Consider the following 16,893-nt stretch of genomic DNA (forward strand, 5'->3'; position numbering starts at 1 on the left):
CAAGTGATTTTCAACTTAGATTTATAATGTAAAAGATTCAAGGCAGGGCTCATTGTGTGTTATTTCTCATTTCAATACAGCAGGCATGAGAAAATGAGTTCATCTTGATTATTAAAAAAAGAACAATTCTGTGGATATGGGACCAACAATAGAGGGGGGAAACTTTAATTTTCTTTCTTTTTCTTTTCTTTTTTTTCTTTTCCCCTCCAGTGTTATTGCTGAGGCTTGGTGCCTGTACTACGAATTCACTGCTCCTGGAGGCCATTTTTCCCCCACTTTGTTGCCCTTGTCATTATTGTTGCCACTGATGTTGTTGTTGTTGGATAGGACAGAGATAAATCGAGAGAGAAGGGGAGACCAAGAGTAGGAGAGAAAGATAGACACCTGCAGACCTGCTTCACAGCTTGTGAAGCGACCCCCCCATAGGTGGGGATCCAGGGCTCATGATCCTTATGCAGGTCCTTGTGTTTTGTGCCATGTGTACTAAACCCATGGTGCTACCGTCCACCCCCCTTGAATTTTCTTTATAAATTACTTGTTAATAATAAAGATAATAGTTAAATAATAATGTGCCAGCAACTATACTGTCAAACACTAACAGACTTCACACCCCCTCCGAAAACAACAACAACAACAACAACAACAAAAAAAACGGCAGCTAATGAACAAGGAATTTCCCACTATTCTCCATAAGAGAGCATTGTTGTTCTTATAACTAAAGCATTGACATAAATTCTGGCTTTTAATTCTAAGCCCAGTGTCATGTCATTCACTAGAGGAAAACAATAGGGTACTATATAGACTAGAGCAAATGATGCTTAACAGCCAAGACAATCAGCACAGAGTAAGAAAAAAAAAAAAACATTGCAATGTTTTTGCTCTAACTCTTATAATTTGGAAAAATCTGTGTTCTTGAAAAGCAGAATGCATTGAGTTTTTGAGTTACCAGCCACTAAACAGTTAACTTTACCATAAATAAAATCTTTTAAAGAGCATTAATTTTAGGGTTCAGCATTTCTGTTTGTTATCATTATCTTTCTCAAACTCTTTCAGAACAATGAAAAAATGGATGAAGAAAATACCTCTTGCAAGAATGTAAAGATTTTAGAAAACTTTTGTGTGAGGTATAATATTCTTTTCAGTGGCTAACAAAGGGAGATTTTGTTGCATTTGCTTTCCCTGAGTCAGATGTAAAACAACCTTTGAAAGAATAACAATAATGCCTAGATTCTTCACTTTGTTTATTTGGTATAGATCTATTTATTTGTTTACTTAGTGAAGTGTGATATGCCTTTACCAGAAGCTGATAACTAATAACTGCATGACCTGAAACACTCCACAGACAACCTGCTCATTTCATTTGTATTCCAAGGATGCCTCATTTTTTCCTCCTCACTGCCTAGCCTGTGCTGATCAGTAGTAACAATGAGATTTTTGTCTCACTTGAAAACTTTCTTCCATTTTAGTTGAGGTGGAGACATTCTCACTTTAAAACAACAGGTATATCCAATGTTTTACTGTTTTTCAATATGTTAATCATCAAGAACACTGTATTCACTACCAGATAATATACTAAGCTGTGGTGATGGCAAACATCTTAAATAGAGGGGAGGAATCACATTTAAAACATTTTGAAGTATTAAAAATATGGTGAATTGAAAATGTCAAAAGAAATTTGAGAAAAACCCTGTAATTGGATTTTTTTTCACTACTGGCAACCTCAATATTAACTATAAACAAAATTGTATCATTTTTTTTTCCTTTTGGTCAGTTGCTTCCATCCCATATTCAAACTCAATAACTTAATAAACTCACTTATCAATTTCATGAGTAACAGTCTCAGTGAAAGAAATGCTAGCAGTTCAGCTTGGCACTAAAGAAATTTCTGATAGCCTTAGTCATTTAAATTTCTGTTAGATTTTACAGCCACAAATACTGTGAATAGCCTATTTTTGGCCTCCAAGTGCTTTAACACTGATCACTTAAATTTATTTGAAACAACAATGAGTCTTTTATCTTGAGTCTCTGTTTACCTTAAAGTATCATGAACACTGATATCTTATGAGAAAATACAAACCTCTCATTTGTAGTAGGGACCAGTTTATTTTACTGAAATCACTATTTCTGTAAGGGTAGGAGGGGCAGGGAGGAGTTAATGCTTCCCAAGAGATCAAATTCCCTTTTCCTTTTAGCAATACCTCCTCTCAACTCATGCTCTCACATGTTGCTTATACTAAGAGCATTCACAAGGGTCAGATTATGAAAAGTTTAACTTAATTTCTAAAATACTGCTTTTAACTTGCCACTCCCAAGTTCCTAGCAAATACCCTAGGAGTCTAAATAACTGTCTTTTATGGCGAGAACTAATAACACACTAACTATTTTGTTTTTTCAAATAATGGGATGTCTTCTGATCTTCTAAAGAATGTTTTCACCCACACAACTCTCTTTTAGTAAAAGAAAGAAAGAAAAAGAGAAAAAAAGAAAGAAAGAAAGAAAGAGAGAAAGAAAGAAAGAAAAAAGAAAGAAAGAAAGAAAGAAAGAAAGAAAGAAAGAAAAAAGGGTCAAATTCCCTGTATCAGGAAAACCCTTATTAAAAGTGATTTTTCAGTATGAGATGTCAGAGCAAGGGCAAATCTTTGACTATCATATTTGCTATAACTCTGAAGATCATAGACCTTTTAAAAAATATATATATTTATTTATTTTCCCTTTTGTTGCCCTTGTTTTTTATTGTTGTTGTAATTATTATTGTTGTTATTGATATGTCCTTGTTGGATAGGACAGAGAGAAATGGGGAAGACAGAGAGGGGGAGAGAAAAATAGACACCTGCAGACCTGCTTCACCACCTGTGAAAGGACTCCGCTGCAGGTGGGGAGCCAGGGGCTCGAACCAGGATCCTTACACCAATTCTTGTGCTGTGTGCCACGTGTGCTTAACTGCCCGACTCCCAATCATAGACCTTTCTTACATACTAATAATACACTCCACTGAAAAAAGAAATGAGCTAGAACAGATGTTGAATAGAAATTAATATTTTTAAACACAACTTCAGTGAATAACACCTTGAGAAGCCCAATGAATTTTACCTGCTTTCGGTATTGGTTTTCTTCTAAGCAATTCATTTTGAAATTCTGAACTCAGTGATTTCTCTTAAAAGAGTTAACCTACTTCTCTTGGTGACACGTTTTTGGAGAGTTTGCTATAAATACAACTGAAAATTTAGTAGAGAGGACACACAGGAGAGGCAAGTATATCTATTAAGTGTGCCATAGTTTCAAGTATCTTTTATTCATCAGTCTTTTTCAATACATCAAAATTATAGCTCTCCATTGTATTCTTTGTATAAATATAGAAATGTGTCTTCACCTATAACTCTTAGGTAGAGCTAGGGTATTTATAACCTACGGAAGCACTTGGAATAGATTCTTTCAAATTTTAATAACACTTTTTTCTTAAAATACATATTTTATTGCCATTCTTATTTACTTCATAGTAAATAACAAAATATAGAGGAATAATATTAAAATATGCAAATTGGTTTCACTCAATAAACAGATTTTTAAAAGTTCTATTTCCAATAAAAAAACATCTCTGAACATGCATCCCTTCTGATTATATGGATATTAATTGATGAACAAGATCATGGAAGCTGTTGTAAGGTTGAAAGTATTGATTCTCTAGAAAATCAAGCACATCACCAAAAAGATTGGCACTTCTTCATTTTATACTTGAAAATCTTTATAATCAATATAGAGCAAGGTAAAATTAAAAACTGATGGTTTATTTCATAGAAATGATTATGACAGCATGGCCATGATATTAGGCACCTGCTTACACCTGACTCTGTAGGAGTTAATCGCATCTGAAAACTTGAAATATAAGAAGATATCAGGAACTCAGGTGCAAGTGATTTAATTATAGAGTGTGCTATATATTATGAGTCAGAAAATAACTAAAAGACTGACTTGAGAAATAAGATTTTTTTGTCTATACCTTAGATAAAATCCAATGCTAAAAATTTATATAACATGATTTTTTTGAAAAAAATTCTTAATGGTACAATAAAATCAATGTTTATTGGTAGCAATAAAGCAGACATCATTTAGTCTAAGTCACAGATTCTCTCAACAGTGAGTGAGGCTCTTTGGGGTGGAGAGTTGGAAGTGGGTTGGGGAACGTGGTGGGAAGGAAGGTAATAGTGTATCAAAGTCAATATTTCATATATTTCTTCACATTCATAGAAGTTCTGGTAAGCACACAGCTACAATCAACCTTATCTTGTTTCTGTCTCTGGTGAGAAGTAGATTTATCTTTAACAACTTTGGTGGGAGTGGTGGTGTCTAATAAAATAATTTTCTTTAATTCTGATCAATGTCAGTTGAGATATAAAATCTCAACTACTTTTAAAAATATTTTTGAGATATATAGTCTTGTTTTATCTTTTTTTATAAAAAAATTGCAGTTAATACATCTCTGTTACAATATAACATATAATATAACTACTTTCCTGTTATAATGTAGTTTAATGCAGTTATACTTATCTTCAAATAATTTACTGATAGCTTTTAAATCAGATAGGTTATATCCAAGCAAATATAAACAAAAAGAGTTACACTTTCACACATCTGAATAGAGATAATAAAACTTGTACTGTAAAAAGTTATAAAAATGAAGTCTTATTTTTTAATTATGTGTATGTAAACATAGGAATGTCTGAAGTACTATCAGTCTTCAACATTAATCTGAGTTATTTACTTAATAAAGTAAAATAATTCAGTATTGATTTTGTGGTTCAAAATTCAGACTTAGCATCTTTTCCATGATGTTAATTTGGAACTTCTTTCATTTGAATTTTATCTACAACCTTTTACTTTTTCTAGAACACATCAAAATTCTTCTGTATTACACAATGTGTAAGTGAAAGGATACAGTCATAAATTTTCTTAACCAGTTTAGTTTTTTGACAAATATAAACTTGTTTGTCTATTCTAGGCCACAAAAGCTAGAGAAAAAAAAAAACATTGCAAGACATTTAAAATATATATTAATGGAACCAGTGAAACTATTTAAAGTATTTAAACTGATTATGTGTGATATTTCAATAGGATAATTCATTAGTTCAATCCCTTAAATAACTCCAAAGTGACATGAATTCCTTTGCAGAATGAATGTCTATAGAGAGTAATCCATGGAAGACAGACAAGTCTCTTGTCATTTGTAGCCTTAATCCATTGCCTAGAGCATGAAAAGTACTCAGGATAACAAGAGAGGGAAATCAGTAAAATCAACATTATTTTGGATTTTACTTCTTAACAATACTGACTGATCAATAGACTTGCACAAACTGACAAAGACAATATGTCTGTTTGATGAATCAATCTAGTGAAGTAGAGAAAGAATACACCTCCTCCCCTTCTCCTATTCTTCTTCCTTTAAATCCTCTTTTTTTCTACTCCTCTTCAGCTTCCTCCCTCCTCCACCTACACTCACATAATCACCCATTAGAGCAGAGGGTGGGTGGATAAGGAAAGAGAGCTGTTCTTTATGAGTATGTAGACATTAAGTAATGAAAACTATAATGACAGTGCTTAGATTATTTTTATAAGAATGTGTAGCTTAGCCACTCTCAATAAGTGTTTATGTTTTTAACCTACAGACTCACCTTATTCTTTCAGCTGAGAAATCTACATATCAATGAAGTGGAGTTTTCCTCTCTAATTCATTTAGCCATGGGGGTGGCAGTGATGGCAAGGGTTGGAATGCATGCATATAGAGGAGAGAGTAAATTGGAAAGAAGGGGAAGTTCTGTCTTATTAACTATCTCCTCCCACAGTCCCTCAACCCCACACAGGCCACCATCAGGAAAAGCAAAGCAAAGCCCTCTAAGGATATTGGCTTTGAGTAGAAATAGAAAAATAGAAGAGGACATTTAAACAACGCAGACAACATGCCTCTTTAGGACAGAACTAATGTTGCACGTTGCTTTAGTACACAAATGTGTGTCCACAGAAATTCACCAATCAAACTCCACCAATGAGCCACAGAGATAATCAGCAGGGACTTCTATGAACTTTGTCATCTTCCTCTGCTCTTTAAACCAAAGGGAAGTGGCTTTAATTAATGATGTGTAATGCATTAGAAATGTTAGTGCATTCCAGAAGCCAAAAAAACATAGATGTTTTAAAATTCTGAGTATTCTTTTGAGAATCCCTTGTTGTAATTTATGATTCTCGGTGGACCTATATTTGTCATGAACTGATTGTTGAAATGGGCTTTAGTAGGAATTTCTCTGAAATTACAGTGGGGTAGGGGAATGAAGTAGTTGGGCCAAAGGGAGGAGGAAATGATCTCTAACAAGGTTTTAAAACCTTCAGTGGTTAGTTATGTTGTTGAAAAGGATATACTTACATATCCCTATGCATATACTATATACATACATATTCTTATACATACATACACACATATAATGCACAAGTTCGGCAGAATTACATAATGAGCATAAGTTGTAAATTATGTAGGTAGCAAGATTCAGATTTTTTTAATCAAAATTTCACCTAAAAATGGCTATAAAACAACGCTTGCCTTGAGAAGTAAATTTATAGCTACATGCCTTTCACAGGCACGCTGGAGGGTTCTGCTCCAGGCTCTAATCTCTCTGAGATGTTTTTTGCATGTGTTGTGTGACAGGAGGGAAGGGGAGTGGGTTGAGCTTGCCTGTTCTCCCATTGTCAGCCAGTCTAGTGAGTGTTGGGAAAACCTGTCTGTGGGATCTTGTGTCATCTCTCTCTACATGTGTACAGGAAAAGTCCGCGGTGCTCAAGGTTCTCTCTCTCTCTCCCTCACCCCTACCCCCTCCCGCTCCCTCTCTTTCTCTGTTTCCCTTTCATTCTGCTTCCCCGGAGCCGAATGAAGCAGGGAGCAGGATTAGAGTCTGCCACTGGCTATCAGAAGAGCCTAGATAAAAGGAACTGCTTTTTAAGCACTACTGCAGCAGCCCTTGTTAATTTTTGTTCTTTGAACACAACAGTTGTGCCTCATTATCCGGAGCCTGGTTCGCATTTTTTTTTTTTTTTTTGTGGGTTTGAAGTTTCTGTGCTTCAGTGACTGTTACAGAAGAAGAGGTGTTAGTGTTGCCGTGAGGTCTGTCTTGATTGTCTGCATTTATGAATGAAACTGACCTAAATCACCTGTTACCTCCAGTTTCCAGATTGTTTGAACTTCTCTGGCCGCACAATACAGGAGGGAAGACTGAAGCTGCATAGGGACCTACAGCGTCTGCAGCATGGGCTGGTTCGCTAGGATTGTCTGTCTTTTCTGGGGAGTATTACTTACAGCAAGAGCGAACTATCAAAATGGGAAGAACAATGTGCCAAGACTGAAATTATCCTACAAAGGTAAATCTTTCTTTTCTTTTTTCTTTTATTTCACTAGTTTTGCCTTGTCCGTCCGCCCCCCCCCCCCACTGCCGCCACCCCTTCGTCACCCCCTCCCCCTTTTCATTCCTTGAACTCCCTCCTAATCCAAACCTCAAAACCTTAGTTTAACCTGGGTAACCTATATGATTGTGTGTCTGCTTTTAAGATGATTTAAACACTTTAAAGAAAAAAAAATAGGAGCGTGTCTTCTATTTGATATATGACAGTTTAAATGCAAACAAAGAACATTTAATCACATTTGCAGAGCGCTAAATGCCTAGGAAATGCTGATATGTATATATGATCATATACTGCCTTGATTTTTCTGACTCTACTTCTGTTAAAATATTTTTGAAACCACTGTTGCAAAAATGACCTCTTTGAAGCTGTTCATGCCTCACCTATAATAATTACTATGATAAATTGTATCTTAATTTAGACACTAAATGGTTAATTGTCATCATGAATATTCAGTTTGTTCAAATCTGACAATCAGATGCTTAACATAAGCAGTAGATCATGGTTTGCCAAGAGAATATAAACTGGAGAGAACAGTCTAGTTTTCCACAGTGTGTTATGATTGTACAAAAGACTGTATATTGGACTAATTGATAAAAAGCTAAAGTCTTTGAAATATAATGTTACTTAATTCCATATGTATTTCAGTGAGAACTAAAGAGTCTTTACTTTCTAGTTATATAGCTAGTTTTGTGAACTTCTTAAAAAGGGTATAAATTTAAAAAAGAAATAAAAGAATTATCACAAGGTAAATACTACTTATTTGGATATAGTTTAATATGTATATTCTAAATGGGAATTTAAAAATATTACATGTTTTCATATATATTTTATAGATACATACATAAAATAATGTCAGCATAGACTCCAAAAAAATATATAATAACTTTTAATAGAAGAGAATATTTATATAACTGAGACATTATTTAAATGGAATTGAAGATTAAACTCTAGTAGTTTTATTCCCTAAAGCATTGCTTTCTTATGATTCTCAGATTTCTACAGTTAGGGGGTGGGGCATTGAGAAGCTTCAATTATATTTAACTTTAGGTTATATCATGAAAGAATATTACTGAATTTATATGTAGAGGTAGCAGTCTACTGTATATTAATCTTATGCCAAAAAAAACCATATTCTTTAATTTTCACATGATAGGGAATATCTCTTTCTAATGCTCTAGTGTGAATGAGGACCACAAATAGATGTAATTTTCACACATTGGATTAGAAAATTAAACACCTATTAAGTGTGTTTGTGTGTGTATGTGAGTGTGTGTGTGTGTGTTTAAGATTAAATATTTGCTAGGTAAATAAATATTCAACTGGAAAAAATATTTTGGTAAAATATGGTTGATGCTATTAACTTAGAAATAGATTTTAAATATTGTTAATTTTTTTCTTATATGTACATAATATTTAAAAACTAACCATTAAGTAACTATTTAATATCTAAGAACATCTTTATGTTTCTCTTTAGTAACAAGCTTTACATTATATTCCTTAAGTGTATGATAATAGGACATCTGTGTTTCTATCAGTTTTTGCATTATATTTTCAGTCTTACAGAAGATGCTATCAAATGATTCTTAGACTGAAAGTCTACTTTATCCAAGTTTATATTCACTATGTCTAAATCTTACTTGAAACTTTATGTATGTAATTGGTCATATAATTTTAGAATAAAAAGTCTGAAATCATAAAATACATTTTAAAAATACTGGATTTGGAGATACTTCTAAAAGTTAAATAAATGTTTAAAAGGAAACCATCCTTATTTACTTTGCCAAAATTGTATTTCCTGTGATAGAGAAAGCACCAGTCCTATCTATATATGAAAAGATGGCACTTAATTAAAAGAGTCCTTTGTAGTGTGTACATGCTTGAAACTTATTTGATGAAGTAAGTTATATATATTAACAAGACAGATTGAGCCTATTCTGTCCTTATAACTCTTCTTAGCAATAATTATAATTGTTTAGCTTTCTTTTAAATTAAAACGCCTTGCCCTGTACATATTTAAGAACTCTTATCATTATACCTTGATCTTGGCAATTTGGTAATATAACCCGTGAAATTAACAACAAGAAGAATAAATGGAATGGCTCAAGCAGTTTTTCTTCTCTCATTTTATTGGTCTTTCATTACCTTTTTGTCTATGCATATATACTTGTTTTGCCAAAGCAAACTCCTGGTAGTCAGTTGTCAGTACTTTGTTTCTAAACTATAATAGATTTTTTTTTTTAGTTACTTCTATTTTCTCCTTAATTAGATGTCAAACACAGTTAGAATCCACTGCATGCTCTTAAAAATATTCCAGCATGATTCATGAAGAGTTAAATCCCTGCCAACCCTAATTTCCCATGGTCACTTGTTTTCAAAGATCTACCATTAACTCTCTCATTGCTCAGGTTGCCAAAACAAAGTTTAAGGCAATAACTGTGCTTACTCTCTACTTGTCATCTTGCCTGGTAGGAGATGAAAGAGAGTTGATATGTTTAATGAGAAAGAAAAAGAAGAACAAGAAGATAGCCTTTGTAGTATATGTGTATACATATCTAATAAGATACCTTTTTACTTTCTAGGAAATAGAAATTGAATAGATGTTTTCAAGACCATCTGGAGAAGTGATAATGTTAGAAAAATGGAGTATGCTGGCTTTTCCTCTGAACCAGTCTGATTTAGAATCCTTTTGGGGGAAGCAAATGTGAGAAGTCTGTAAATCTCAGCATTCACATAGAAATTATCCTCTAGAAACACGTCTCTCAGAGATACTTTCACCTTCTTTAAATATATGTAGCATAACTAAATAGTGAAATGCTTCTCTTCAAAATTTGTGTATAGATGTTTATTATCCTTATAAACTAGTCAGATTTCACTATTTCCGTAAGATAGCCCATTTATCATATAATCTTCTTTGGAATGTGTGGTACAATGAAGACTTCAGAAAATCCTATGGAAATCACAAGGAAATAAATTAGGCTTGGGGTTTTAAACACATGACAAATGTTCTATCACTCAGTGCAATGAGTTTTTCCAGAACATTATGTGCTTTGGTTTTAAGAGATATCAAAGACATATTGCAAATCTGAATGTGGTGATTATTAAGTGAATCCAAAAATTAGGTCAATACCTTTACTTTCATAGGAAAGACATAGTTAATAGCATATAAATAAATTATAGACTTTTAAAATACTGTCTTTTTTATGTGAAACTGTTTTCCACAAGTTTTAACTCTTGAAAAACTTTAATAGTAAAATTATTAGTGAAATGAAAAACCTCAAGCTAATCTTTTTATATAAGCAATTAATTTAAAATTATGACATGAAAATTTCTTTTTGTTTACTTTTTATTATAAATTATTTATTTATTTATTTATTTATTTATTTATTTATTAGAGACAGTCAGAAGTTGAGAGGAAGAGAGAGATAGAGTGGGAGAAAGACAGAGAGACACCTGTAGCACTGCTTCACCACTTGTGAAGCTTCCTCCCTGCAGGTGAGTACCAGGGATTTGAACCATTGTCCTTGTGCATTGTAATGTGTGCTCTCAACCAAGTGCACCACAGTCCAGCCCCTTAAATTTTCAAGTTCACTGTGGCTCAATGCAGTGCAATATTTCAATATTTAACCAATATCAATGATTTACTAATTAAACTTTTCACTTAATTTTTTTAGAAAAAATTCTTATACCTACCAAAGCAGTTATATGTATATGCATATATAACTACATATATTCATATATATATATTAATAACATAACTTAATATTAACATTTTCTATTTAGGAAAATAATCTTGGTAATTAACAGGTTATGATTTATAAAATGTTATATGAATGAAAATGTCACTGATGTAAAATTATATTCATGCACACACACACACACACACATATATATAGTAGGCTTGGTATGATCTTCTGAATCTCATGAAATTTCTTCACATAATATCGTAATGTAGAGGATCAAATTTGTCTCATACTGAAAATTTCTTTACAGCTAAAATGGAATATGCTTATCAAAATGGAACAAGTCTTCTCTCTCTGTGTGTGTATATATATAATTTATTTTGTATAGCAAATGATAACCTCTTTTGTATTCCTTTTTCACTAATAGTTGTCCATATTTGACATTGCATCCTTGACTTCTTGTTGAAGTAATATTGACCATTTCTTCTCAAATACTAATAAATTTAATGCCATATTTTTATTTGGAATATTCACTTTGTGTACGCTGAGATCTAGAACATTGTATGATTAACTTAACAATTACATCCAAGCAAAATAACAAAGAAAAATGCTCAGTCATGTATCCTATGATACAGTGTTCGTCAGGTTACATGAAAGTTAAAAGTTTCTAATTTGTGCCTTCTCTATTTAAAGTTGTCAGTCAGATTGACCTTTCAAATAATATTTTATGCAGTGTAGAGTTTAGCAAATACAAGAATAAGTAACATCACAAAACCATCCCACATAAGCCTTTAACCAACCAAGTTTCGGTAATCGTATTCAGTCATTATTAGCAAAAATAGACCTAAATATTGAAGATAAACATTCTAGTTCTAACTTTTCATGTTGCTTTGTTCTCTCCATATGGATTATTTTTAAAACTGCACTACTGTGACATAAAATATATTTAGACATTATAATATCAATAATATAGATCTTTAATATCGAACCTCTGTTTTTGTTTTTATTTTTTTGTATTATCTTTATTTATTTATTTATTTATTGGATAGAGACTGTCAGAAGTTGAGAGGGAAGGAGGTGATAAGAGAGGAAGAGAGACAGATAGACACCTGTTGCACTGCTTCACCACTCGCAAAGCTTTCACACTGTAGGTAGGCGTTGGTGGCTCAAACCCAGGTCCTGGCATTGCAATATATGTACCACCACCAAGCCCTACTTCTCTGTTTATTATTTTTAACTTTCACAGGAAAGTAAAAATAACATAAGTAATATTGTGTTTTTTTCTCAAACTTAAATTCTACATTTTGGATTAAGGCAGTTGAAGACTCAGGAATTTAGTGAGAACTAATTAATGTGATTGCAAATATCCTTAAAGTAGTAAAAAGTTTAAGTGACCCAGAAGGTGGTACAATTGAGTTCTATCTCTGGCATCACACATTAACCTCTGTGTCTCTCTTCCATAAGTAAAAACATAAATCTTAAAACTAAAAGTGTTGCTAACTTAAATCTTGGTTGCAAAGTATAATCTCTGCTAAACAAAACTTAAAAGATAAAATTTTGCATGTTTGTTTTTATGACTTGATATGTTTGACTCAAGTAACTTCTAAAGTTATTTTGAACTTTAATCCAATGATACGTAATTTAGTTTTTTGTTTAATTTTTCTTATTTTAACTTCAGTAAAGCATCTAAGAATCACTATTCCAGAATTAATCATATACCTTAGAATTTTGAGACTTTAAAAATCTTAAAATCAGGACTATTCTAAATAAAATTTATGTTTTATTTTTCTAAAATTTTCCAGAGACCAGTATTAAGATAAACTTTGAATTGATCACTATGTATCAAATAAAGTCATTTTGCAAAGTTCATTTAAACATATACCATGTTGAGTTATGTATTAAGAGGACATGATAACTATTAAGTCTTTAAAAATTCTAAATTCAATAAACTGATCATGAAATGTTGTAGGTAAATTTTGCATTGGTATGTAATTTAGTGCATTCAGTGAAAAATTTATTAAAAAATGATCTGTTATAAGCATAAATTATAACCCTTGTGACTCTTGGAGTGGGTTTTACCCACTGTGATTTCTCAGGTGTTATTTAAAAATATTATCAGGATTTTCAGTTCTTTGCTTTTACTAATAGGTGGCACTAGCAATTTATGACAATTTTCATTAGTTTACAAGTAGTCTGGCTGCTAGGATAAATACAAGAGTAACGTGGAGTCAAGTTTGGAAAAAAACAGACACCAGTGTTAGGAGATGTGGCATGTACAGAACCAAAGAATTAGGTAAGTTATCAAATATTTTGTGTATTCTTTGCACACATTTTTTTTATTATTTATTTCCCCTTTTGTTGCCCTTTTTATTGTTGTAGTTATTGTTGTTGTTATTGATGTCATCTTTGTTAGATAGGACAGAGATAAGTGGAGAGAGGAGGGGAAAACAGTGAGGGGGAGAGAGACAGACAGACACCTACAGACCTGCTTCACTGCCTGTGAAGCGACTCCCTTTCAGGTGGGGAGCCAGGGGCTTGAACCGGGATCCTTTCTCCAGTCCTTGCGCTTTGCACCACGTGCGCTTAACCTGCTGTGCTACCGCCAGACTCCCACATACATTTATTGATACATTTTATCCATAAAAGGTAAATGGTTATAATGAATAAGCAAGTACATTTAACTTAACCAAACATTACATTGGAACTTCATTTGTAAAATACAAACCAGAGGGGAGTTGGGCGGTAGCGCAGGTGGTGCAAAGTGCAAGGACCAGCATAAGGATCCCGGTTTGAGCCCCCGGCTCCCCACCTGCAGGGGCTTCACTTCACAAGAGGTGAAGCAGGTCTACAGGTGTCTATCTCTCTCTCCCCCTCTCTGTCTTCCCCTCCTCTCTCCGTTTCTCTCTGTCCTACCCAACAGCAGCGGCATCAATAACAACAACAATAATAACTACTACAATAAAACAAAGGCAACACAAGGTAATAAATAAATAAATAAATATTAAAAAATACAAACCAAAATAATGCGTGAAATATTACCCAACAATTAGAATAGTAGACAGTTTTATATGCTGTTTATATTTGTGTGTATTGATACACTGTATATTTGGCATATATTCTGTATTAAAATATACATCATATGTTCAATATATTATGGATTGTGTATATGTTAAATATATTCACACACATACACACACACACACACATACATAGTACTTGACTCATAAAGTGTGTTTAGCAACAATTAAACAGTCTGCCTGAATCCTATTATTCCCATTATTTATCATTGGAGAGTAGATAGTAAGAAGTTAAAATAGTGTTTAAAAATACATTTGGCATGCTTTTAAAAGAATAATTCCTCTAGTTTGTAAGAGTCAATAAATTCTGACACAAATAATTCTGCATGTCTCCAGTTACTGGACTCTTCCCATTGCCGAGATATAAACACCAATATAAATAGGGAATTCACACACTATTTCCAAGTAGTAACAAAGCTGGATTCTGTCAAATTCAGGATAAGAAAATATACAGTTTATACTTGAATTAGGAAACAAAGATAAGAAAAATAAAAACTATGTTGATAAATATAAATAATGATTAGTTGTACTATTTTCTTTGAGCTTAGGGTAAAACCTCAAGTCACCAAAAATGTAGGGAGTCATGCCATATGTTAAATGAGTCCTTAAACCTGAGTTTTTATGTTTCTTTTGCTAGGAGAGATGTGGCAGAGGAAATAATGTTGGTGATCCTACAATGGCTTAAATTGTTACACAACCATCTTTCCATAAAATATAGCATCATCCTCTTGAGTCTTCAGTAAACTAAAGGGAGCTTAATATTCTTGACTGGGTTAAGTGACTTTAGTCTGAAAAACTACTTCTATGGATCATCTTTGTCATGCCAGATTGTGAGCTTCTCAAGGTCCAGACTAAATACAATGTGTTTTCATCTTTGTATTCTTAATGGCTAACAAGTCAGACTTTGTTGAGAGGTTTTGTACTTAATTTGACAAAATTTGTTTTATAAAATCAAAATATGTACATTTAAAGTGGATACAAAATGGGGCCAGCAAAATAATTCAGTTGGATAGTATGCTGTTTTGCCATATACATGACCCAGGTTTGAACTTTACTCCCACCATTTTGAAGGAAGCCTCAGTTCTGGGGTCTCTCACTCTCCCTCTCTTTCTGCCTCTATTTTGACATGAAATGTAAAAAAAAAATATTTATAAAGCTTAAAGTTGATAAAAAATGCAAACTTGATTACAAATAAGTTAACTATACGTAATTTGTACATTGAAATGTTCTGGAGAAAGCTTGTGCAGTGTTAGATACCGGGACAGATGGATATCATTTCCAAGTTAGCCTCTTTCTTCCTTTGGTCTTTGACCTTGTGGCAATGGAGTTAGGCACTTCCAATCTCAGTCTGTGCTCCTAAATCCCTACTTGTCCAGGAGAGAATATGAGATGAGAAGTAGCCTCAAGAATATTCACTGAAGTGAGAATATACAAAACATTTCTTCCTTTAGGACCCCAATCTCATACATGAAAGGGTGAGGGAGAAAATGGATTGATTTCTCTAACATGTATAGGTCTATGAGTGTTGTTTGTTATATAAGCTGATTTGCAGTGTTTCACATAAAATTCACATGTAGTATTTTACTTTTGTGACAAAGTACAAATACTAATTGGAGAACAGGAGAAATCTTCTTTGTTCTTAAATTCCATCTATAAGTGAGATCATCTGATATTACTTTTTCTCTTTCTGGTCTGTCTTACTCAACATGATGCCTTCTAGTTCTTATCACACTGTTGCAAAGGAAATGACTTCATTATTTTTAACAGCTGCATAATAATACTCCATTGAATACATGTACCATAACTTCCTTAGCCATTCATCCGTTATTGGGCATCTGGGTTGCTTGTTGGGATATTACAAACTGTGCTGCTAGGACCATTGGTGTGCATAGGTCTTCTTGGATAGCTGCTACTTTTGTTTTTGTTGTTGTTATTTGTTTGTTTTGGAGACAAGAAGAATGTGAGAAGGTAAAACTGAGAATCCTGGTCATTAAAACTGAGATTTTTTTCCCTGTGTATTTTTCTTTGTAGAATATCTACCAATTTATATAATCTGTATTATAGCATTTTTTTTACAATCAGATGCAACACAGAAGTGTCTCTTTTTTATTGCCAATGGGATTATAGTCACTTTCTCTCTCTCTCTCTCCCTCTCTACTTATCTATCTATCTATCTATCTATCTATCTATCTATCTATCTTATCTATCTATCTTTTGTTTTCTTTTTAAAATGCAAAGAGAATTTAGATTAGGGAAATGAAGAGAGAAAGAGAGAGGGAGAGGGAGAGGGAGAGAGAGACCAAGAGATCTGCAACAATGCATCAGTAGTTAAGTTTCCTACCCATAGGTGAAAACTGGGAGCTTTTACCTAAATTTTCAAGCTGAGATTTCTATACACTCTATTTGCTGTGCCACCACCTGGCCCCACATGTCTTTTGTTGGTTTGTTTTTAATTTTTTATTTATAAAAAGAAAACATTGACTAAACTATACAACTATACAACTCCACACAATTCCCACCACCAGAACTCCATATCCCATCCCCTACCCTGATAGCTTTCCTATTCTTTAACCCTCTGGGAGTATGGACCGAAGGCCATTGTGGGATGCAGAAAGTGGAAGGTCTGGCTTCTGTAATTGCTTCCCTGCTGAACATGGGTATTGACAGGTCAATCCATACTCCCAGCCTGTTTCTCT

General features: G+C 33.2%; 1 protein-coding gene across 7 annotated transcripts in view; it reads left to right on the plus strand.

Moving 5' to 3' along the window:
- SEMA3A (semaphorin 3A) overlaps nucleotides 1-16,893 on the plus strand; it is a 535,675-nt gene that overhangs the window by 294,332 nt on the left and 224,450 nt on the right. For 5 of the 7 annotated variants that reach the window (XM_060196315.1, XM_060196317.1, XM_060196321.1 and 2 more), the window contains one exon: nucleotides 7,205-7,398. In XM_060196315.1, the coding sequence (XP_060052298.1) occupies nucleotides 7,287-7,398 (112 nt within the window). In that variant the 5' untranslated portion in view covers nucleotides 7,205-7,286. Of the gene's footprint in view, nucleotides 1-6,624; nucleotides 6,826-7,204; nucleotides 7,399-16,893 lie in introns of those variants that run through there. The other 2 variants (XM_060196318.1, XM_007528464.3) reach the window with 2 other exon arrangements.

Source organism: Erinaceus europaeus, chromosome 8, assembly GCF_950295315.1.
Source record: "Erinaceus europaeus chromosome 8, mEriEur2.1, whole genome shotgun sequence".
Lineage (NCBI taxonomy): Eukaryota > Metazoa > Chordata > Mammalia > Eulipotyphla > Erinaceidae > Erinaceus > Erinaceus europaeus.